Below are 25699 nucleotides of genomic sequence, written 5' to 3' on the forward strand. Positions count from 1 at the left end.
CACCGTCGATGACGCAAATTGAAGCATGCTGGAAGACAGAGGATGTCGAGGTGAGTCTGTTCTCTCCACAAAATGCTTATTTAGAACAATAAATATATGCTCTGTTGAAACAAATCGCCCTTATTTTCACTTTTGTGCGATAACGGAGGACAGTTAGTGGGGGGACTCTTCAAATAGGAGTGTGTAAAACACACGATGGAGTTATCGTTGCTTTAAATTTGATAAAAACGAAATGAAGTCTTTCTGTAGCATGCTATTTGAGACTGTAATAAGTATGGAAATGGTCAAATCATTTCCCCTAAAATGTGCCATTGTTTTTATTGAGTATTTATTTATTTATTGATCTATTTTTACTGTTAATCAGAGATGACACATTTCAATTAGAAACGCAGCTTTGCATGAGATCTCTGGAAGTAACTAAAATCATAGATCACATCCAGAGTTTTCTACAATTATTTTCTTAAATGGGAAAAGTCTGTTTTTTCCCCCCCATGACCCAGGCAGTGAGGATGACAGTAAATTCCTGTTATCCATTTTCTTTTTGATGTTTCTTCTCTTTTTGTTGTTTGTTATTTTTTATTTGACTGATTTATTAATCTATTTATTTCGCTCATTTCACATCCTTTAGAGTAGGTTTGAGCATGATAAGCCATTCTTTCCCTCTAAGGTGCTGGAATTCATTAAGAAAATTTCTCTACCATTAATTCATTTCAGAAATGCAAATCGAAAACTACTCAAATAATTGTTTGTTGGTTTCCTGAAGGCCCATTTCAAATCTACCCCCCTGACACTTTGGCAACTCACTTGCAAACATGTCCATGTATTTGTTAGTGTTGTATTTACTTAACTTAAAGAAAAAAAACCTAATGTTGAGTTCAGTATTTGTCTTGATGTGAATTTAATTGATAGTTTTAGGATGTTTACATATTTGTAAGCTGTGTTTAATGAGTCTTACATGATCCTTAGGATCCTGTGTGTTCACCTCTCTGCTTAATTACAACAGCATGTTGTTTGTTTTTGTTTTTATAGGCTCCTCACGAGAATCTTTGCTTCTGGTCAAACTCAAAGAAAACTAATATCTGCCACTGTGCACCAGAACCTCTGCTCTGCCGTCTCAGTTAGTCCTGGCTTTGCTGTAATGGAGCACAAACTGTACCGGCCCCCTCCTGAGGCCCGGGGTATGACCTCTCTGGATAAAGATGCCTTCACACAGACCATTACAGTCCCAGCTCTACGGGTACCCACTGGGGTCTTAAACAAAGTTGTGAAGAGCCTTAGAAAGTCCACCATCCAGCGCCCAGGTGTGCCCAGAGTGGTTCAAGACAAAGAGGAGAGTAGTGGCTTTCGGCTGGTCCTGCTGGACCCTCACAGAGTGTCTTTGGCAAGCTCCTTCAGTGAGACTGAAGCAGAGGCCCTCAGGTCATTTGGTGTGGCTGAGGAGCTGCACCACTACGAGATGAAGCTGACCTATGACAACCTGAAGAGCGAGGAAGTGCTGGAGGCAGTGCTCCCTCTGGGTCAGGATGTGACCTCAGGGTTCAGCCGGGTGGGTCACATCGCACACATGAACCTGAGAGACCACCAGCTCCCATACAAGAACGTCATAGGTGAGAGGCACACACTGAAACACTGAGAGATTTCACTTCAAAACAAGATATTGGTGACAGTGGTGTTGTCACAAAGGTGAATCAGTCATCACTCATAAATCTCACAGAGTCTCAGGAAGGGATGTTCAAGCACACGATTCACGACATTTTTTAAACTGTCACAGAAACGATTAGAGGGACTGGTCATGTCTCCCTGCTGATGTATTCAGGTTTTCCCTCAATTTGTCTTTACATTCTTTAACAGATGACTACATTTAAAGGTCTTTGGATTATTTATAAGAAAAGTAAAAACTTGACAGATTAGAGTTGCTTTGCAAGATAAGTAACATGCACATGTTTGATCATTTGTTCTACCAGCGTAACTGCAGTATTTTTTACCTTTGACCGAACATACCGTACTCCCTCATACTTTTTGCTATGGCCGTCTCATGCAGGTCATGTCCACTTCCATTATTATCCTTGCATTTATGTGACGACACAATGGTTTTTTTGAAAGGGTCATGTTACTCGTTTAGCATTGGAATGGGACAGCAGCATTACAGCAGAGTAAAGTCACTCAACTCAGTACTTTAGAACAAAATGTTGCCTTTATATATAAAAACAGATTTCTAATGTGTATTACGTTTGTATGATTAAGACAACAGGCAGTTAGTTGGGAATCTGGGGCTAAATTTTCCAACTTCTTGACAGAAATGGTTGATAAGAGAGTATTTCATAAACTGATATTGGGGTCTGGAATTCACACCCTTTGCTGCTTCCACTGTAGGTCAGGTGATCATGGACAAAAATCCTGGTGTCACCTGTGTCGTCAATAAGACGAACATGATTGACTCAACTTATCGCAACTTCAAGATGGAGGTGATGGCCGGAGAGGAGAACATGGTTGCTAAAGTATGTCCAATTATTTCACACGTACGAACACAAACACTGTCTGTTCGGTTTTAAAATATTCAATCTAGTTTTGATGTAAATACAGATCGAATGTTATGATTTACAAATATTTAAAAACTTGAAGCTGAGACTTTTTTCTCTGTGCATTTTAGATATTTTTTTATTTTAAGCCATTAGTTTTGCAAAATTTCTGGGTGGTTATAGAATCATGATTTCGTTGTTAAATCCCATACATACTTAACAACTCAGCAAAGATGATATCTGTTAGACATATCCAGACAACATGCATCAGTGATCTTTGCAAATCATTCTTGGTTTTATTAACATTTTTTTTAATTTGGGTTGGATTCAGAACATTGACAGATTTTTGTGAACAGCTCTCATGTTCACCATCAACATCTTATCACGTCTCCTTGTTGCAGGTGAAAGAAAATGGGGTGACATACGAGTTTGATTTTTCTCGCGTTTACTGGAACCCTCGGCTGAGTACGGAGCACCAGCGAGTGGTGGAGCTCATTAAACGTGGTGACACTGTGTTTGACGTGTTTGCTGGTGTTGGACCGTTTGCCATCCCAGCTGCGCGCTCGGGTGCCAACGTTTTGGCCAACGATCTCAACCCAGAGTCTTACAGATGGTTGCAGCACAACTGCAAGCTCAACAAGGTGGGGGGCAAAGTCCAAACCTTTAATCTGGACGGCAGAGCTTTCATCCAGGGACCTTTTAAGCAGGAACTGCCTTCTCTGCTGAAAGGAGACGGTCGTGTCCATGTGGTGATGAATCTACCCGCGTTGGCCTTGGAGTTTCTGGATGCTTTCAGAGGTCTGCTGCAGCAAGAAGCTCCCTGTGACCAGAACCTTCCCACAGTGTATTGCTATGGCTTCTCTAAAGATGAGAACGCTGAGGCGGACATGGTGGAGAGGGCTTCCCGCAGCCTCGGATTCCCCCTGAAGAACGATTACTCTGTGCATTTTGTGCGTAATGTAGCACCCAACAAAGATATGATGTGCGTAAGGTTCACACTCCCTAAGGAGGTCCTCTTCAGCAGCGATGACAAACACACAGGTGAGAAACGGTTTGCAGATCGGTGATTAATCCAGCGATGAATTAATAATTAACTTTATGAGAACAAAAAAGTATTCAAACATGAACAAGAATTCATGTTATTGCAGAATGCTGCTGAGCAATTCTGGGTAAATGGGCAAAGAGCCATTAATTAAGGAGGAATTTCCTGCTTCGACTGATTTTTATCCGCTTATAATACTTAATAATTAAGTTTTATATCTTCCTGGAAATACAAATATAGGGCATGATTATACAGTTGTGAAATGAAAGTACACCCTTTTTTAGTCCTAAGGTTTTACGTGTCAGGATGTTATAAAAAAATGCTGTTCTTGACTAGTTCTTAAAATTAGGGAAATAAAACCTCAGATTTAACAACAACGTACAAAATGCAGAAGCAGTGTGTGACAAACAAAGTCCATCCTTCCAATGATTCAGTGGCTTGTAGAACCACCTCTAGTAGAAGTAACTCTAAGAAATCATTGATATGCAGAGGAATTCAGGGTCAACTCAGGAACTGCAAGGTGTCCAGGTCCTATGGCTGCAGAACAAGCCCAAATCATCACCCATCCAGCATGAAGCTTGAAAGCTGCTGTGTGGCGTTTGTGCTGATATGATGTGTTTGGTTTTCACCAAACATGCTGCTGTGCATTATGACCAAACTTTTCCATTGGTCTCGTCTTGTCCAACATTGTTTTAGAAGTCATGTGGTTTGTTCAGATGCAACTTTTTGATCAGTCTTTTTCCAATTATACCGTCATATGAATTTTAATTATTAAAATTCAACATGCTAATTGTGGCCTGTAGTTTCAGAAAGATTTACTGGGATGATTGAGAACTTATCTTGTGGAGCTATTGAATCATGGGATGTGCTTAGTTTTTCTAGCTTCTGAAGTTCCTTTTTTTTTTTTTAGCAGTACCATAATTTAATGTTGTTGTTCACCTAAGGTTGTATTTATCTAGTTTTAAAAATGTGTAAGCACCAGATGATTTTATTATGTCCCAATATGTAAAATTTTAGAAGTGAAAGAGGCAGATTTTTTTTTTTTTTTTTTTTTTTTTTTTTTTGACTAGAAAAAAAAATTGAAAAATAAACAAATAAGAGGGGGGAGGATATGTCCTGGCTTGTCATAATGAAATAATTACAATAATCATATTCATGTAATCTGTTTGTGTCTTACTATTTCTTGGATGAATGTGGATGATCTTTGTTTCATATTCTAATTACAAGTTTCAAAGCAAACAAACGTAAATAACTTTCAGTTGTTACGATGACTTTTGTACAGCTAATCCCCAAATCATTGATATCCACGTCACTGTTTCATTATTAGTCTCTTTTTTTTTTTTTCACCTATTTGTATTCGGTATATAAGTAAAATATATCTTTCAGTATTTTAATTATGTCAGGTGTTTCACACCAAAAATTTGCCTTTGTTGGGCAGTAAATGTTTCTTTTTCTTTTGCTCTAAATTCTTCTTTTTGTGTGTATTCGCAGAGTCCTCAGAGGAACCAGCCCCAAAGAGGCAGAAGTGTGAAGAAACTGCACATTTGACATGATATCCACATCGATCCGGAGCTATCAGGAAAGCAAGAAAACATTTAAGGGACCTTTTTGTGTTTATTTTCATAAATCTTTCCTGAATTACTTAGTCTTCAGAAATAATCAGTTTTGTTCTCTGAAATTGACTCTAATGATCATCCTGGGGTTTACGTTTAACATGTCGAGCTGTTTCATTTTGAAATAAAATCTCAAATGATGGGCAAATGCTCAATTCTCGTTTTATTTAAAATATATAATAAAAAAAGTCACATACGATTTGAACAAAAATAACTCGGAGCACTGCCTGCCGCGGCAGCTCGGCAGAGGTAGTGCTGTATTTATAGTCCATTCAATCCAATTTCTCACTGGAAGGGCTTCGGATGGCTTCAGCCTTTCTGAGGGAACATCCCACTGAAAGCATCCTGGATGGCTCGATGACACGCCAGAGCCGAGGTGTATCCTCCAGCTGTGTCCTGAGGCATGGCTGCTCGCACGTGGTTCAGATACCTGAGAACACACAGAAAGCTGTGCTCAGTATCAACAGTGAGACATCTTTTAAATAAGTTACCTGACTGGCAGCCCGAGAGCTCGTTTCAAACTAGGTCCTTCAATAAACCCACACTTTTTAAGTTTTCTTTCCTGGACCCTTTGATGAGATCAACAAAGACAGATGTACCCCACGCACTAACAGTTGAACACCTTGTGCCCAAAAGCTTCACCAACATAGCTCTATTAAAGTATTATAGGTGTCTTTTATTTTCTAAGTGCTTACAGATGTATCCTGTCAAAGCCCCTTTTCAGGTTCTAAGCAAATCCAAGAGTCACTGTTTATTTTCACATTTGGAAAAACAGTCGAGCTGTTAATTTAGTCTCCACATCTTGTCCCCACAGTTCTGGCTGCCCTTCTACTTACGCTTTGTGTGTGTATAAGGGTGGCTGACCTGCGTTTCCACCCACTCTAATCCTTTCTTCAATGTTTTTGTACACTCAAAAAGTGGCCGTTTCTTACAACAAAGCTAAAAAAGCAAAGTCCTCCAGCAACTGAGACAACACACAGCCTTGCCCGGTGTACTGCCCCCCTCTGCTCCCCCCTCTGCTCCCCCCTCTGTAGTCCTGGCAGAGAGGTCTAAAGCCCTCACACGAGTCTGGCTTTGTAGCCCCTGTTCCTGCGAGCTGGGGAAACTTCAAAGTGAAATGGGAATCAAGAGGACAGACAGCACTCTGTGATTTCTCTGCCCATTCAAGCTGCTTTACAGAGTAACCTAACACCTGCGGGGAGGCTCAGAGAGACTGACAAGAGTTGAGGTGTATGTGAACGGGTGGCGGATAAGCGAGAAAGAAAGAAAAAGTGCTGGTGAGACTACATGCTGGATAGATCATTCTTTGCTTGAGTGTTTTATGATTCCACAAGCTGCTTTGTTTTTTTCTTGCAACTCAATAAAAGATCCACTGAAAATAAAGTTGAAACATACTTGCTAGAATGTCTGTGACATAAAAACAAAACCATGAATACCGCACACCCAAAATCTTACAAAAGCGAGTGAAAGTGAGAAGAACAGCCCAGAATGTCAATCAAATCCACTCATCACCCACTAGAGAAACAACACACAAGTTCAAAACGGGAGGTTCAGTGATTAATAATAACTTCATTAGGCCCAAGCTGCTGTAGCCTGTCCTTCAGAGCACTTGAGGGAGGTCTTCTCGTATGGCTTCCTGCATCAGATGAGTGCTATCTATTGATTATATTGTACTGGGCCTTTTTAATGGTGAAAAAAGTGGGCTATTTACAGCCTGGCTAAGTCTGCTCTTCCTGCTAATCTAATCCCCAAGCTACTCATGTGGTCATTCCTTCCAAGAAAGCTGAGAGCTCTGTGTAACTTTATACCTGCCTGCCCCTAAGGAGAGGGAGAGCAAGAGAGCAAAAGGAGAACATGAAGAGGGTGGGCGGCAGAGAAGTGGAAAGAGGAGGAGGAGGAGGGGGAGGTTATGAGGTGAAGTCACCTTTGGGTATCATCATCACAAACCCACTTTTCTTAAACCAACCCTGTCCATCCTGCGCTCACCCAGAACACCAGAGGTTAGTTCAGTTCTGCGCCATTAACTCAGCGGCCGTATCCGCATCTTCCCGTAAAGACTAGCCTCATACGTGCATGTGGACACTGACTGGCTGGGGATGAAAAGTCATATCTTTTCACATGACTGTACTTGACAATGCAGACTTATTCCGAAAAGGACTGACAATACGCAAGGGCATGCAACGACAAGAAATGCATTAAAAATGTGCTGCACGCTAACCAACAAAAACAGCCATCAATCATAAAGCGAAACCCACACAAACCATACTCCACTGAAACAGACGCTTCATTCCTCTCTGACACTACAGTGTCACTGTGTGCACTAACACTCTCCCACCCCGTTACAGACCCCCCACCCACCCGCCCCACCCCCTCGGTCTCCCTTTCTCTCCAAAGACTGGACAGCCTTTTGTTCGCAGGGCACTGAAACCCAAGCCGATTCGGCCGGTAACATCTTTCACTCTCCGGGCCCCACTGGAGCATTAGCTGCAACTCGATATGGGTCTTTTCAAAGCTTTGTATTATTGGGTAAATATGGGTCACTTTGGACTGGCCCATTATGTCGCTTAGGGGGAGCAAGAAAAAACGAGTGCAGGTGATGAAGACAACTGAATGACACAGTGAGATGCAGTGTGTGTGTGTGTGTGCGTGTCAGACTCCAATTACCATAACAGAATAAGACGGGTTTTTGCTTCATCTCAAAGGAGTGATCATTTCATTTTCTCCTATGAACATCCTGCCCTGTGTGTATAATATTCCCCTGGAATCAACAGCAGCATAAATGTAAAATCTAAAAAGCATCATGGTACATTCTTTTTCACCCTCTTATTTCTACCATCTGCTATAACCCTTTGCTTTCAAAGAGCCTTGTGAAGTTGGATCAAAACTAACTGCATTTTTCCAGTTGCGTCTGGAACACTGAACACCCCACCAACATCTACTGCTAATGCTAATAACGGTGAGACATTTTCCTGAAGGGATCCCGAAAGTATTCCCCGATCCCGTTGCCTGGAAAATGCAGCAGAACTCCATCTCTAATTCAAAGTGAAAAGGTAAGTGGCGAAATGTTCCGGCGGTTTCTGTGCGATTTCCAGCTGAGAATGTGTGGCTCCTTCTTGTGTTTGGATTCAGGGATGTTTTGGAGGAATGAAAATCGTTTGGGTGCTTCACAGAAATGGCTGCGAGGCTGGGACTCCGAAGGGAAAACGGCAGATACCAGACAAGAGTGCAGACCGTGTTGGGCCTCTTGTCTAGACTCCATGTGTTGGCTCGAAATGGATTAAGAAAGGCTGTGGAGGCCAAGATTAGATGGAAAAGAAAAGAGGCATGTAATACTACAGCGGCTATTTCAACAAGCAGACACTTAATCAACATGCAAACCACAGAGTAGACACACTGTACAGCAGAGCAATCCGACATGGTTTTAAACAACTCTCACTGAGGAATTACCACATGTGGTTTTGTCTATTTTCATACATTAGGACTTAAGATTGCTATTTACGTTTCAGCAAGTTTAAAGAAGCTAAACTGGCCCTTTGTGATGAACAGAAAATTTGAGCCCTCAATATCTCCGGTCCTGAAGCTTCATTCCTTCTAAGAACTGATCTGAGAAGAGGGTGCAGTCAAATAACCACAGTTTGATTCAGAAGGTTCCTAACTGGGTGAAATGACCCGGAAGAGTCTACATGGCAGTCTCATTACGGACTGATTGAATGATATGAATACTGAGGAAAGGGGCTTCAGTGCATTTTTTCTTCTTTATCATAGGAATCAATGCACCATCCTGTAACGAAGGAGAGGAAATAATGCCACTTTGCAATGCAATGTCTTACTAACAATGCCCAAAGATACCAATACAGTCATAATAATTAGGATTCACATAAATAAACATGAGTAAAAGAGTGTCCACAAGTCATTATGATACTTAGATGTTATCTTCAGTGTATTGGAGGTCATTTTAAAAATAATATCATAATTAAATAGTTTGTAGGCTTAAAAAAATGTATTTTGTATGATCAGGTTTAGGTATCATTGCCCAAATATGGTCACTTCTGGCCCCCAAAGTATCATGGTGGTATTTACGAATACAGATATCTGGGGGCAACAGGTCCACCATTATGTTCAGGGTGCAAACAAAATCCTTATCAATTCACCTGAACTTCTTTCTTTGACCTCGGGACATATTCATGGTGCAGAAAAAGTTTCTTCAGACTTCGGAGGTAACTTTTTGACTAGTCAACCACCTCAGCCTGGTACCCTGATCCAGGGTCAGCATTTTGCTTTTACTGTGCTAAAGATCTGAGACCTTGCATTCTTCATTCTGCGTATCATCTGCACAATTCGTGATCCACGGAGGCTACAATAACGTTCAGGCTGTTTGGGAGATAAACTGTGTTCAGCTGAACCAACTCTGAAGGAAAAAAAAGTGTTGCCTGCAAAGATAAATCAATAAACTATATTCAATTTTGCTCCAAGGACTGAAGCCTCATTGGCCAAGTTTATTACAGCAAAGCAGCTCAGGGTTAGGATGTTTAGGGGTCAAAGAGGACAAAATATAAACACAGGGCAGGGTATAAATGAACAGAGAGTATACCTCTCATAAGACTACTGGATGATGGTACAATTGCCCGGAAGTCTTCCTTTAGCGCTGTGCTCCACCAGAAATTGAGGATTCCTGGCCTGGGAATCATGGCAGATAGAGGGTGGGGGTACAGAGCCACACACCTGCCAGATGATTTGTCATTATAGAGGGGTCAGCACTCAGCTGTCACCCCCTAATCACCCATCCTACCCCTCAAGTCACCCCCCCTTTTACCCACTAAACTTCCCTCCAGTCCTCCCAAAACACCCCCTGCATTCCTCAGGAAGCTCCGGTTACACTCGCAGCACTGCCACTCCATCTGCCCCTCCTTCCTACACTCTACCCTGAGAGAAAACGTACCCCTGTGAGAGACACAGCACACTGAGTGCATTGTTTGGATGTGCGATGTGTGCTCATGCCTCCATATGTGTATCTACACGACTCAAGTGTGTGAATACGTGTTTATCTAAGGGCAGAGCTGTTCGTATCGACACCAGAGGTGAACCGATGGAGCAGAATTCTACCAGCAGAGTATGCGCGAGGCTTCAGTCCAGAAACAAAACCCCCGCAGACAAGCCAAACACGAATAACTCTCACAGGTATACTATATCTGTCAACAGCAGTCTTTCATCACTGCGGGTCAGAGGTCACACTCTTCTCCATTGAATGCAGCTTCCTCTGGGACATGCAAGTGTGTGAGAGAGATCCTCAGCTATTAGCCTACCCACTGTCTGCCAGATTATCTAAAGTTGTACTCTGCGAGTGTGCTTGAGGAGGGCTCAGTGTGCTTACATCATATCCTCACAAGGTTAAAAACCCTGCAGCCATTATCATGTGTCTTATCATCACGACCGACAGGCCGAGTCTGCCTATCCCAAAAAAAGTGAAGGAGAGGGAGGTGAGTATTGCTATCACTTACTTACTTAAGGAGAGAACATGTTTAGAGTGTTAACAGAAGCTTTGGGTGACACTTGACATTAACACTCGCAGAAATACATTCTCATGTATTGACTGACAGTCTATAAGCTGTCTTCAAGAAGGCAGCTTGCTGCTATCAGTGATAAGCAAGAGGCACACTTGTTTTGTTCTTTAAAAAGCAAGAACTGCTGACATGACTACGATAAGGGCGTATTGTGCAACTTGTGCCCAAATTCAACTTCACTTCCTGGTCTAAGCATCACCTGTCATCACCCATTCAGGGCTTTTGTGTTTTGGCAGTGCACCTCGCTCCTCTAACCTGATGGGGGCAGTAGAGGCTGGCTGACTGGCAAAGCTGCTGGCCTCACACCTATTTGCAGCAGCCTGGGGCATAGAGAGCCATCACAGTCTTCTCTAACCACCTGACACACAGAGCATCTTTCTTTCGTGCCCTGAGCTGCCACTTGATAACTTTACCCCCTGGACATTTTAGGAGGAGGAGGAGGAGGAGGCAGACTGCTTGAAGAGGGAGGATAATGACATGACATCAGTGCCATCGTTAACCAAATGGGGCTGCACACAATGGAAGGACATATGCTGTCCAGCAAATGGCTGCTAGCACAAGGCACACCCACACATACATGCATAGAGCAAAGGAGCCTTGACAGTTAGATGTAGCATTCAGGAACAAGATCATCGATACACAGAAGAAGAATAGAGATTCCCCAGGGGGAATTCGCCTCTGCGGGTATCAGTTACTGACGCATCTTGAGCACTGGGGAAAGGCAAATAGTATTTCAATTAGGGAGAAAAATGGTAAAAGAGCTGAGAAGATGGGGGGCAGCAGGACAATGAAACAGCAGTGAAAGGTACAGCAGGGACAGGGTCATACTTCATACATTGTTGTCAAGTGCCTCCAACTCTGAGGTGTGTGTGGCAAGTCCCCACGGCCAAGCCCCACATGATGGGAGTTTGTTTTGTTTCTCCAGCTCTTAAGAGGTAAAAAATGAGCCAGCTAATCCCTCTACACATAGTTGGGCCGTTTGCCCCAGGGGTGAAGAGCAGGGGAAATGCACAAAGTTCCAGTCTGTTTGTGTTTGTGTGAGTGACACGCACATACACATTTAGCTTGTGTGTATACATAGATATGTGTGCCATCAGGCTCACAGTCAAAGCATGCAACCCTAGATAGTATCCTGCCGCAAACCTCTACACAGATCAGCGTGTTAAAATAGACAGGAGACACCACCTTATCCTCTGCTGTGTGTTGACCCTGTCGCCTCTAAGATGAGATACAAATAAATCTGAACCCAAGACAGTATGTTATCCTTGGAGTTCCCTGCCCACTGGTGTCTCCTTCACTGCCAACGGCCTGGTTTGGTCTGGCCTGGGTTCATCTTGATGGCAGACTACTGGTCTGTCTGGCATGCAGCCTGGAGAGGGGAAAACAATAAGACTAAAAGCAGATCCCTTTCAGATGACCAGAAAAATGTACTTCCAATTCTGTCATTCTGTAATTCTACCTCTGCTTCCTGCTCGCTCTTTGGGTCAGAAATGACTCACCCACAAAGTAAAAAGCTTCTTGTCAACTACAGAGCGAGCTTATTTTGATTCATACTTCAAGAGAAGATCAATATTTGCACAGATCTATGGGAGGGAAAACAATAGTGATCTGCCCTCCACCAACCCTGCCTGTTAATGGTCTGTTTACTGAGACACACGGGATAATGGTCTGGGTGTTGGCTGTGGAGAATCAGACGATGGCCACGCTTCGCTCCATTTCTGGCATAGTTTTTGTAGAAACTATGCAAGTCTCATCGACACAAGAAACTGCGAATCTACGCAAGGTATTGGCAATGTGCTGTGTATAAAGATGGGGCATCCTGTTGACACAGAAAGGTTTGCAAGTCAAATAGTTGGCCTCAAGCCTCCACACCATTCTAGTGCATGCACTCTCTTTTGGCTATGCAAATTTTAAATCTGTGTGCCCCATGACTGCAGTCAATACTTTAGGTGTAAGCGATGGAAACACTTAAATGGTCAGTGAAGCTCTGCAATGAAGTCTGAAGTTACTGGCTATGCAGCATCCAGTAACACAAGACAGTGGCACGTGCAACGAGTGTGTAGTGTGGAAGAATAGAGGGTATCAGATATCTGAGAAACCAAGTTCAGCCGTAGGTCTTGGCTATGGTGGCAGTCCAAAAGTATTTGAGGGGTAAGTCTTATTGTTATGCAAGAGACAGAATATCATAATTAGCTAAATGAGAACAAAATCTGTGCCTTGAGACATCATCTAATAGTTGTAAAAGTAGATCAAAGAGCACTGCTCTTGAAAGAGTTCGTGTGAGGTCACGCGAACCGGCGCCTCACTCTCCAGGTCATAACTTAGGCATCAAAGTTGTGTTTGTGTGAGAGAGTGTGAGGGTGCACAACTATTTGTGGCCCACACTATGAGACCCGTCTCTCTAAGGTGCCATCACTCTGCTTCTGTCAGTCCCAGCACTCTGACATCCTGCTGCTGTGCCTCAGGTCCCTCGTGGTCGCTGACCTCTGACCCACCCCCTGGCTCCTCCAGACCCATCAAGCTCATCAGATGGATGTGGGCCTTGCAGGGATCAGAGAACCTGGAGTACATGGAAAAGCTATTCATGGGCCATTTCCAGAGATTCTTTCTGTTGGCTTTCATTTGCATATTTGGAGAAAAAGAAGAATATCTTGACTGACTTGCGTTTTCTTTTCAGAGTGAGCAGGGAATGGAAAGAATGACTTCTGTGCAATTTAAACCTTGCACACTAAGTTAGCAGTGGCAGAAATTGATTCAAGAGTACTCTGTAGACCATGTCTAGTGGCCCTGCTAAATCCCAGAGCCAAATTCAGGGTCACTGGTAGTGCTTTTGGTTAATGAAGCTGAAGCTAGAAAGCCAGAGACTTGAGATTTGGAGTCAGGCCAACAGGCAGGGAGAGACTAGCAAAGCTAGCTGCCAGGAATAAAGGGCTATGATGGCACCGCTGACTATCCTGGATACCTCTCTCCCACCAAAGCACTTAACATGCAGTATAAATCAACTCACAAACAGACAAATAGATGCACACACAGTTCAAATAAACACGCAGGCACCAAGGGATGCGTAGAAAGCTCGAGAACACAGGCAGGAGGAGAGCATCACTCAGAGACCCATTAAGCTCTGGCTTCCAACCAGAACAGTGAGCAGGCGTCTTTTAAGTACATGTTAAACATAGCTGGTCTATGCATGTGTACACAACTGATTTATGTATTACTTTTGTGTCCATGAAAACACTGATTTACTTAAAATGAAGACTTAGGGGGAGTTTTGAAGGGAGACTATGATTGGTTATCTTCTGTGTTTATGAATGTAGGTCACAGCAAACTAGCCATGGCTATTTAACCACTCCGTTAGTGACTTAGTAAGAGAAAGTGCTCTTAGGACTACTTCCTTGAGCATAGAAGTGCATCCCCAGGAGAGGAGCTCCAGACTAAACACTCATTCATTCAGCTGCTCCCCTTCACCCCATCGACAAGAGACGAATCCCTGACAAGCAATCCCAACAGAAAACCTCACTTTTTCCACCAATTATAGACAGCAATGCGGACTTGGGGAGGAGGCAAAACTTCAAAATATTATACACACTGGCATTTGGCAAAGCACATTGAGCAACTTCTGTCAGAAAGAGATGGGCTAATTTCAGGGCACCCCGTGCCAACACAAACAACTGTTCTGGCTAGCTTTCATTGTCAGCACTTGAGGTTTGAGTTAAATTTTTCAACGCTCCACAGCCAATTTCTCTTTCCCCTATTTTTTCCCCCCATATGATTTGTCCTTGTCCAAGATCCCAGTCAGTCTTTCATCGCCTACACAGTCAGAGCTTCAAAAGTATTCTGGTAGAGAACATACTCAGATCCAGATGCTCTACAATCTGCATAGACAAACAAAAATAGGACTTTTTAATTCTTTCAGCTCAGTAGCCTTTGTCAATAGGAACTCATCCACCGTAACAGATTTATTTCAACTATGATGCAGGCATGACTTTGAGGTGCTGAGTATTTTGATGCATGAACTTCTATTCAGGTTATGTCCATCAGTTGGTGTGGGGGTCAGCGTGAGGCGCCAGGAGTTTAACAGCTACTGCGACAGTCTCTAGGCGCTGTGTGCTGGGATTCATAGAACAGCCATGTGAATGTAAACATCATATGTTTCTGTTTGGGTCTCCAAAGCAGTATTTACTTCTGCTTTGATTTTGTTTATTAAAAGGCTTTTACTGTTCAACATAAAAGCAAGCAGCCATGGCAGGACATTTGGAGTTCAGGCTGAAGTGTTAAATTCAGTCAACTCATAATTCTTACAGCTCACGCACAGCTCTGGATATGTGCCAGTCAATTAGAAGGGCCGCACTATAAGGCTATTATAGAAACCTCACATAGCTGGGGTCATATCCTCAGTGGCAAATCAGACACACATTTGAACATCAGGAGAGCTTCTGGATATGCATGTGTGATTTTGGGAGGGGTGAGATGCTGAGGTGAAAGCTGAATGGGCACTTTTGGAGGCCCCTGTTGCCTGAACATGCAGCCTGTGCTTTGCCTTAGCATTGGAGCAGCTGTCTTTAATATAAGAGCTCAGCTCAGCCCATGTTTATTCAGGTACAGCTGAAAGAGAGGCAGAGACAGTGGAAGAGGCGTGGCTTTTCTTTTTCCTGGCAGCCGTGCAGCACTCCTGCGGTTTTTTGGGGGGCAAAGGGACAAGGCGAAAAAGACACAGACACTAAGACGGAGGGAGAAGGATGCAGAAGAAAAGAGAAAGCTGACATTAAAAACATGGCTCCAGTCAGTCCTGTGTTGACTGGACTTCCCGTGCAATGGACGAGCCCCAGAGGCCCAGGGGCCACCAGGGAGGGGTGTGTGAGCTCAGCCCTCAAGTCTCACTTGATGGCTGTGTCCAAGACAAATCACCAGTGGTGCTGCTGTCACAGTGAGCCTTGACCAAGACAAACAGCCGTGTTTTAAAATAAGTACTTGCCCCCTCACAGCCCCTTCTACCTCATCCATGCTCAGGCACATCCATATCTCCTCACAAGTTCAAGCATATTCCCTTCACAGGTCACAGGAGCGGTGTTGTAGTCCAAGATTCTACACAGGGGACTCACTTTTCACTCTCCAAATGCTGTCTGCACTCTGCACACACACTTGAGAATATTTACCACATATTGCATGTGTTCCATTGCGGCCAAAATGCTGGCAATGCAATAACAAAGGTGAGCATGAGTGTATGACACCAAACGCACATGTGATAGAAGGGGCACTGTGTGTGCAAGTCTATATGCTTGGCTTGATCGTCTATGTATATCACAAAACCTCAAACTTAGCTGAATCACAAATTGCCAACCGTGCAGAAGTGTCAGCAATATTCCTTGCTTTTACTTACTAGCACAATGCATCTTGGGACTTGTGGTTTGTCTGAACTAGCCTGTCTGTGTCGCTGCCTGTAGCCTGCACCAAAGGGATTGGTGTTCCTCACTGAACAGAGCCTCATTTATCTCTGTGGCAGAGTCCTTCCCCTCCAGCAGTGGTCCTCCTGGACCCCTGAACTGCTGACACGGGGGGCCCCTCCTCTTCCTCCATCCTCTGAGCTCCAGCATGCGGCAAAAATTGTGAGATGTGTGTTTCATCTGCATATTGATTAGCCTGGCCAAAAGAAGCAGGACCTCAGCAGTTCATGGAATACATAATGCAAATAAGTGCCAGTAATTCAGCCTAAACTCTCCGGAATCGCTTCACCTTAAGTAGGTGCGTTTCCAGGTAATTAGGTAAATGTGACTGTGCAACAAAAGTCAATACCAACTTTCATCTGAAGAATAAAGTACGATGAATCGTCAAAATCCTTGACCTAAACATGCAGACATCATCTCTAAATATGCACATTTTTGCCAAATACAAGTTATTGTCAGAGGCAGAGCTCAAAGCCAGTAGGATTGGGCTTAAAGAACATGACCCCGTGTTGCCTCTGTCACCCAATAAAAGCAGGCCGTTTCTCAGTGTGTGGGCAAGCTATAGTGCCAGGCAGTTGAAGTGCAGACGGCTGGGCGCTGGGTTGTCTGATGGATAGCTTACACTCAGTGAGGACTGGACCAATGGCGTCGTGGATTGATTGGCCCAAAGGGGCAGTCGGGGAAAGCACTTCCTGTGTGTGTTAATGGACGCTCCTAGAGATGCACCATGGCGGCTTGTGGCAGGGTGATAGTTGTTACTCGCTCTCTTCCTCCCAGACCGCCTCCTCCGTGTTCTGCTTTCACTCTCTCAGTTAATCTTATGAGAGTCAAATGAAACGAGCTAGGACTCCCCAGCAGTACAAATTCCCAGCTGCTCTCAAACAAAACACCCAAAAAAAAAATTGGGTCCCAATCATATCATTTACGACCCCCGTTGTTTTATTGTTTTCAGAGTTTCTTGTAATTTCCATGAAATAGCCATCAGTTCAACCTCCAAGTCTGTCTGACACAAAGGCAACAAAACATCAATGTGACTGAGAGGGAGGAAAATTAAGGATTTCTATCACTTCTAATATGGCAATACATTAGAAGACATTAATATAGACAAAACATTACGCAACACTGTAAAGGAAATTAAAATTACCCAGTTCCTGGTTGACCAACTGATGTGTCGCTCAGATTAAATAAATAAATTTGTACCCGAATCTGCCCAGCTGCTCCAGTTCAGGCACCGGTGGTCCGTAGGTTTGAACTCGAAGGGGTTTGTAGTGATATAGAACTTCCTCTATCTTTGGCAAAGGCTGGAGGGACACAGTCTGATGCTGAAAGAAACACACAACAGAGGCATGACACCAAACAGGAACAATAATCATTATTGTTTCAGTGTAGAACAACAATGGAAACTGTGGCTTTTTAAAAAAATAAAAAAATAAAATCAAAGAGCAGCATTTGTAACAACCACTTCTCGACAGACTGGTTTGGAAAAAAAATAAGTCTTTCTGTTTCTCAACATTTTCACTTTCCCCCCGGCACTTCTGGTTTGGAGGAGAGACAAAACTAAGACGATGACTGAGCACGATTTTCGTGGTCAACTTTGACTGAGCAACTGAACAACTATTGCTAATGGAAACCTTAACAAAGAGAAAGGAATGCCGACATTATACAGGCATCCAGAGCTGGATGAATGTTAATGACATTAGGAAAAGACCAAAGGTGTGTTCCACACACAGATGCAGGTCTCACACAGTCATATGACTAGAACGTTGTACTGAAAATTGCTCTTCAAAAAAACTTTCAGTTAATAATTACTCAAAACTGAGATTTGAGTAAGGCTGCTCTGAATCTGTACACACTTGACAACGGTGATCGGATGAGAAATATGAGACTTTAGGGAACCTGTGGAACTGTTCGATTTGGGACTCTGCCACCAAAGGGGAATTTCCACGCGGCATCAGACAGCTATGTTTTCTCCAGCATTAAAGCGATGAGACTCAAAAGACGAGTCAGAGTCATGAAATAAACCTGGAATTAAATAGAAGGTGTTTAAACAAGCATCGACTCTTTTGGAGAGCAGGAAAGGAGCTCAGAGACAAAGGGGAGATAAAAAGATAAGAGGGAAAGCAAATAAAGAAGTAGTGGGAAAGAATAAACAACAGAGCACAGAGGGGAGCTGATGAAAACCAAACTAAACAAGTAACATGTGCCCTGCAGCCACAGACTGCCCTGCCCGCCCTCACACATGCTTTTGGCCACTGCAAACGCACATGCAGGGAAATAAAACAACCAACACTGAGCTGGGAGTTACAAAACACCAAAGGGACGCAGAGCGACATGACAATAGATGTAAAGTTTCTTTGGTGAATGCACATTAAACAAAAGGCGTCCTCGTCCAGGTAAGCAAATAGGATCATTAGACAAAATGAAAACAAGTAAATAAAGACTAAAAGTAACTAAATTCAATACACTTATACAGTATACATCATCACTATAGTGTTATATATAACAATTTCCTGGATTTATTTTGTGATTGAATAGTTTTGATAAATATAATCTACACTGGGCAGCAGGTTTAGGTTTCTGTACTGCACAAGAATTTGAGATTCTTTCACACACAATTTTCATGTCGTGGGGTTTGCTTTAGGACTTTCTAGGCAACATTGCAAACAAATGGTTAACCAAAGCACAATTAGATGTCAGACAGGTGATTCATTATACTAGTTAAAAAGAATATTTATGTTTTTTTTTACAGTTATTATCACACTTTTCCCTCACATCGCCCAATTCTTATTCCCAGAATGACTTTCAACTATCTTAACAGAACAAGTCTGAACCTGTCGCTTTCAGGGATGGTTTATAGTTCGTGCAGGTGGGTAGAGAAACAAAGATAGTGACAGTGGCAGGAATAACAGCAATTCAGTGGGTTTTTCCACTGAAGAAATAATGAAAGTTGAATGTCAGACCTGAACAGAGCATGTGTTTCGGCTGCTTAATGTCCTACTTTTAGTGGAACAACAGGCTCTATTCTAATATGTCACTTAGCTCTTTTTGCAAGATGAATCAATTTGATCTTTCTTGGCTGTAAGAGATAAGAAATTTTCAAATGCATCGATGTTTGGTCATTTATTTCACATAATGATAATATAAATAATTAAAAAAAGACAACACTCTACTTATAGTGAACACAATCGCTGGCTGTATTTTAGGCTGAGGCACATATCTTCATTCCCACTGTCTAGACACTGCTCCAATCATGAGTGTGGGCTTTTAGATGTTTCAAACCACTAGAAATACACTTCGCTACGGTTTTCACCAAACCTTTAACCCAGAGGTGCAAGTGATCGGTTATCCCGTCCCATCTATTCATCCGACACACAGGAGCCCCACCACAGGCTAATGAAACCCAGACCAGCACACCCAATCCCAGTCACTCTCCCTCTCTTTCACACTTCTTCAGTCTCTCCATCCATCTTCTTTCAGACTTTCAGCACTGTTTAACTCCCCTCCCGCGCCAGTCAAAGAGATGTAATGGGATGAAGGGGTGAAGGGAGAAGCAGAAGAAGAAAAGGCCACAGTGGTGGAGCCACAGGGAGAGGGAGCGGTAAATTGGAAGCTGCCGATGGCTAAAGTTCAGTAAATCAAATTTTTAAGTGAAAGACAGAACAGACCCAGCCCCCAAAGTGGACATATTGCTGTTGCATTCCTCTGCAAGGGCACCTTGAAAACTGGCACACATCAATGAGTACGAACATTTTAAAAGATGCCTACACAAGACTTCTTTCAGAGCAGATTTCCAAAAATGTGTCAATTATTCTTAGAATGCGTAAAGTTTTGTTTGGTCTTTTAAATGGAAGGGCAGCTGTCCGACTGTTCATAAACACAGTGCTGTGCCCTCTCAGGACTGCCCTCCACTGCACCTAATAATACTTCAGAAAGTTTCAATCATGAACTCACTGCCTCCTATTTAAAGCCTACGTGAGTTACGACATATGAATGTTCTTTTGAAAATGCTTCTGAGAAAGAAAGCAACAGAAGGGAGAGAGAGGGGACCCCCGGCCAGGCCCAGCAGAGCAGAAATGGCAGAGGGACCAGGGGCCACTGGAACAACATGACTGACAGAGCCAATACAAACATCTGCTTTTATCATCACGGAGGCCCATCGTACTACCTATACAACTTTGTGTGTATTTTGAGTTTGTGTATGTAACTGGTATTAAAACTATTATATCACCCTTGTGGCACTGAAGTGAAACTCTGGAGAATATCAATCTTAATAAAACTGCAGGGGAGGATGATTTGAGGAAATAATTATCACACCAGAGGGAATACTGTTACATCTCCAGTGTTTGTGCCTCGACAACAGATATGAGGACATTTATAGTGTTCTGGTAACACCGGCATCAACTTCAAGAAAAAGGGCCGCTTTAAAAGGTCAAATGAAGCAGTCACATGTGCCCATTTTCATTGGGGGGGGGGGGGGGGGCAGCAAGCGTTCTGGCTTGGCAAACTGCTCCACACGCCTTGAATTGCATTTGGCTTGAGATGTACCAGCACAATATTCTTTCTTAATCCTTTTGTCGGTCTGATTGGCACAAGGGGAAGCAAAAAGGTTTGCACATCTTGACCAAGTGACGTGACAGACATTCATGCAACTTTTACGGGGCTGAGGTCTCATAAAAGCCACATTACTTTCAGGCTACAAGAGGTCTGTCCCTAAAGTATAACACTGACTGAGCCAAAGCTATAATAAAAATCAGAAATGCTTGGGCCTGTGCCATAGCTGCTCATGGCAGCTATGGCTCAATTGATCAATTCTAAAAACTTACTTTTATAAATGTATTTATGCCTTATTCTTATCGCCTGCCTAAGATCAACAATGCTTTGCATTATCAAGTCTGTGGTCATGCTTTCATAGGTTGTGCTTTGAGATTAAGTTAAAATGCTGCACTGCAATTTGAGTCTGTGATTAGACCATTTGCATCCCTATTGGTGGTGAACATCAGGGTACGCCGGTCCGGTGAGGAGTAAGCTTTATTCAGTTCAAAATGCCAAACATGGGTCACCATCAAGAATGTCACTGGAAGAACATGTTATCCACATACACAGCACAAACATAAGCACTCTCCAACACCCCCATCTCTCCCCTGACTTTGCAGCTCAGCAGGACACATCAAGGTTGCAGAGACTAACCTCTCCATCAGCACCTCCCCACTACAGCCACAGGCACACAGACAAAACCACATGCACACACTTGGTTCCCTAGGGTTTGGGGAGTTCTAGCTTAAGATTCAGTGAGGCCCTTGTGCCCTAATGCATATGGTGAAAATGAGAACAATGAAGAGGGGAACTGTGCAGCATTTCATACAGGATAAAAAACCCATAAGCCTAGTTGGTAGCTAGGCTCGTGCTTTCCCATTCTCAGCTCTAACTACCTTCTTCTGCTCTGGCACTGCTGGTGCTTCTGTATGGATAAAGAGCTTTGAGCTGCCCACTGACCCACTGAGCATCAAGTAGCAAGTGTAAAAACTGCTGCCTCGCTTTGCCTTGCAAGTTTAAATATAACTGCCCGACCAGTGGCAGCTGCCGCAGCGCAAAGCCCTTAAAGCTGACAACTCCTTTTTCCGCTGGGCCGGCCTGCCTATGTGCAAGGTTTGCTGAAGCCAACCTAAACAGGGCCAAGCCAGGGGCAGGGACAGAGGTGTGAATGCCCACATGTGCTGGTGCCAATCAGGGCTCACGGTTCTCTTCATTCCCTTGAGGTAAGCCCCTCTCTCCAAACCCTCTGCAGCCATCAACCTTCACGGCAACTAAACAATAAAAAGGTAAAGGCCAAAGGGCAAATGGATGTACGCTCTCCTTCATAAAACCTGCTAACTCTAGATCTTAGATGTTCTAGGATGTCTGTTGATTTTTTTTCTTAGGAGTGTAAATAAGAGTTATAAAGATACATCAGAGGAGTAGTCAGTGGGGGTTGCACTGAGTATACAGCAACAAACTCTCAGGCAAAACAGGTTAAGCCAGTCTGCCAGAGTAAAGTAAAGAAGAGCGTGTCCTGCGTTGACAAGCGCAACTACAGAGCAGAGGTCACCGTAGAGGACTTAACCAAGTAAAACAGGCCTGAGCAAATAAGCTCAGCCTATGTATGTATGTATGTGTGTGTGTGTGTGTGTGTGTATATATATATATATATATATATATATATATATATATATATATATATATATATATATATATATATATAGGTGTGTGTGTATATACTTGTATTTGTGTTTTCTATCATAGTCAAATTCCACTGCCTAAGTGTAGACTAGACCAAAGCCAGGGAGAACGTGAAGTTATTTCCGCCAGCTTCACATCAATGTTTGGAGATAAACTTCCACCCACATTTGGCTGATTGTGTGTTTATGAGAAATGCACGTTGTTTATGTGCACGTCTGCCTCCTGCTTTCATTAAGTCTCCACGCTCAGGTATGTCAGCTGCTCCGCCACCTGCGAGAAGTGGACCGGGCCCCAGCCGTGCTGGACTGTGGGACCTTTCATTTAAGATTGCGCTGAAAGCTGCCCTAAGGTGGAAAGATTCCTCATCGGTCAACTGCTTTCAGGAATGGGACACCGTAGCAACTGCACAAACACACTCTTAGACGAGAAAGTAGAGCAACTTTACTTTCACAAACAAAGCAAACCTTGACACTGAAACTGTTTCTCAAGTACTTAAACTACACTAAATTTGTATGCTATTCCCCTAATCACATATCTAGGTTTTGCTCACAGCAGGTGGAAGGGATGGTGACTCTTGTTGGCTGTGAGGCTGGTCTTGTGTCAGACAACAACAAGCAACCTGTTTAAACAGTGAATCGTTGCCGCCCTCCCACTCAGAGTGTCTCTTTTGATATCAGTGGACATCTATTTCAAAAAGACACTTTATTCTTCAAAGGATGTGTACCCAGACTGGGTGGGGGGGTGGGGTGTATATATGTGTCTGCAAGCACCCGCACATGGGTATGTGTGTCTCTGGGTTCAATAGAGTGCCTACAAAGTGAAGGATTAGTGAGTGATTCTAGACCATTCCTGAGGCAAGACCAGGCCCATCCCACTTCACATCACACCTGGACAAAGACAACTTCCCCTCAGAATTGGCTAACTTCCTCAACAGTGGTAATCCTAACACACAGCCGGAATATCAGGGTCTCTTCTGAAGTCCCCTTCACCGTTTCTGAGATATTCATTTGGCATAGAGCAGTGCCAGCATGGCTGCTTAGTCCCCTCTCATGTTTAAAGCAGACAACATATCATGGCTAGATGCAACATAAGATCACTCTTTAAATAAAGCCTGCAATGACTGGGAATCTGAGGAAGAATTGGGATTCTCATGTTCCATGAACTGGATGTCTCAAAGACTGACGAATATGTCATTCCAGCAGTGAGTGCTCACCTTGGCCTGGGGTGAGCAGCTGACTCAAGTGCTGTGAGGTTAGGTGGAGATAGTAGTGGGAGAGGGTGTGGGAGGGGGACGCTCCACAAATTCTGCTTCTGCCACGTTTGAACATTCAAAACAACCAAAACAGCCAGATGAAAAATCAAGAACCAACCAACTTCAATGTACTAGAATGTAGTTCAGAAGAGATACCTTGGCTTCTACTAGTGATTACTTTATCAAATAGTCAATCCCCCCAAAAAAATTAATTTGTTGGACCAATAATCCAAAAATACACCCGATAAAAAACAATAGAGAAAAGGGTCAAAAGCACAAGCTTTTACCACTGTTTCTACAAAGATTGGCACATATCTCTCTTGATATAAAAGAACATCGTAAAATTGCAGCTGAGCTTTGTTTGTTTGCTTAATCATTATTTAATTTTTTCCACACTTGCCCTCCTAATTTCTCCTGAAGAAAAACAGAGATCTTTCTTCCAACAAGAGACCACAACCTATTAGATAAATGAATTCCAGCAATCTGCAGGAATCCACCGCTCTGTGCTGAAACCTTACCAACTCAAATAGAAGTTGTTCTTATGGGCTCTGAAGCTGAAGGGAAATCCAAACCCACACGTTCCCCTGACTCAAGTCTCTCAGTCCTACAGAGCAGATGCACGATGAGAGCTCCGCTCCACCAGCAGCAGCTCAAATTGGAAGATGAAGAGAAATTGGAAAAAAGAAGTGAGAAAAAACAGCAACAGAGGAAGCCAAGAGCAACACAATCGCACCGTTTCTCTCTCCATCAGCAAGTTTAACTTCACAGTGTATATCAACGGGGTGAAAGTCATCCTTCATGGGATTCAAAGCAGTACTTTTTCAGTAGTGGTGTATGAGGCAGTTGTCTCTTAAAAAGAAGGAGAATTTGGTTATAACACAAGTATGTTTTAAAAAAAAAAAACTAGTTTGAAGCTTTAGGTGAGCACGGAGCACATATTTCTCCCATGCACCACTGAACTGTGGGAAGACAACCATACCTCATGAGGGTAGCTGTGGAAAGGGTGAGGATGATGACACAGCCAGTCTCATCAGAGTAAAATGAAAATAAACGACTGAAAACCTGAACGACAGCCAAGTAGAAGTTTTGCAGACACAGTATGCAAAGGGCTGCAAACTCAGAGCAGCCAAAGCCCTGAGCCCACATGCTCCGTCTCTGTGGGACCCACCGCTCACAAAGAGGAATGTGATGACATGACTGAAGGGATCAGGGCCTGTTCCCACATTGAAGAAGCAGAGTAAGATCCACAGTTTCAAAGTATGAGTTCTTAACCACACTCTATTGTCAACAAGCACCCTCCGCAAGTTTTAAATTAGAACCGAACTGCAATTAACACCTGGATATAAACTGGTCCAAACCACTTCAGCACCAGTGGGCCGATGCATACAGCAACATTACCCTGACCTGCCTTGGTTTAATGTAACCTAATCAGCCATATGGTTATTCATGAGCCATGCCAACTCACCGAAGCTTCCCAATATATATTAGATTCTATTAAATTTGTGGGATAATGCAAAATCCTAAAGCTCCGCCCCAATTTTCACCTTCTGGACAACATCAACAAGAGCTGACAAGCTTTACAAAAGTAGAATAATAGCCAAATAAAACAGAAAACCTAGTTGACAACATAATACATGTGCTTAGCTAAAAAGACTCCATGCATCATAACAACTAGAGCAAAATGTGGATAGTTTGCTGTTTACAATGAATATTTAAATGATGGAGTATTAGAGCAGCTTTATTTTTACAACTGTATACAGTTGCGATGGGTAGTGACAAGTCCCCATTAAAAAAATTCAATGAATCAAAACTAATACCTCTGTATTACACAGTAAAAAAATCTTAAAAAGTGAGATTTTCAGTTCTTAAACTATAACAGCAACTGTGGCACCAAAAAAAGAAAACTATATTAAATAAACAGTTGATGGAAAAAATATCCTCCATTGTCATATAAAACGAATCAACAGCAGTCTAATTCTAAATCCTTTTTAGGGGTTTAGCTGATATTAAGTGCAGATCTTAACCCAATCCACACACTGGAAAAAGTATTGCATT

At 43.0% G+C, this 25699-nt stretch overlaps 2 protein-coding genes across 5 annotated transcripts in view; one reads left to right on the plus strand and one right to left on the minus strand.

Moving 5' to 3' along the window:
• Positions 1-13: 13 nt before the first annotated feature.
• trmt5 (tRNA methyltransferase 5) lies at positions 14-5322 on the plus strand. The gene is made up of 5 exons (XM_075488000.1): positions 14-50; positions 1030-1607; positions 2374-2498; positions 2921-3560; positions 5053-5322. The coding sequence occupies exons 1-5, from the start codon at positions 43-45 to the stop codon at positions 5112-5114; spliced, it is 1413 nt and encodes a 470-aa protein (XP_075344115.1). The 5' UTR covers positions 14-42; the 3' UTR covers positions 5115-5322.
• The window catches only part of mnat1 (MNAT1 component of CDK activating kinase), a 31719-nt gene continuing 11340 nt past the window's right edge, over positions 5321-25699 (minus strand). For 3 of the 4 annotated variants that reach the window (XM_075488004.1, XM_075488002.1, XM_075488001.1), the window contains exons 7-8: positions 17377-17498; positions 5321-5604 (exon numbers count right to left, since the gene is read on the minus strand). In XM_075488004.1, the coding sequence (XP_075344119.1) occupies positions 5484-5604; positions 17377-17498 (243 nt within the window). In that variant the 3' untranslated portion in view covers positions 5321-5483. Of the gene's footprint in view, positions 5605-17107; positions 17176-17376; positions 17499-25699 lie in introns of those variants that run through there. The other variant, XM_075488003.1, reaches the window with a different exon arrangement.

Source organism: Odontesthes bonariensis, chromosome 17 (assembly GCF_027942865.1).
Source record: "Odontesthes bonariensis isolate fOdoBon6 chromosome 17, fOdoBon6.hap1, whole genome shotgun sequence".
NCBI lineage: Eukaryota > Metazoa > Chordata > Actinopteri > Atheriniformes > Atherinopsidae > Odontesthes > Odontesthes bonariensis.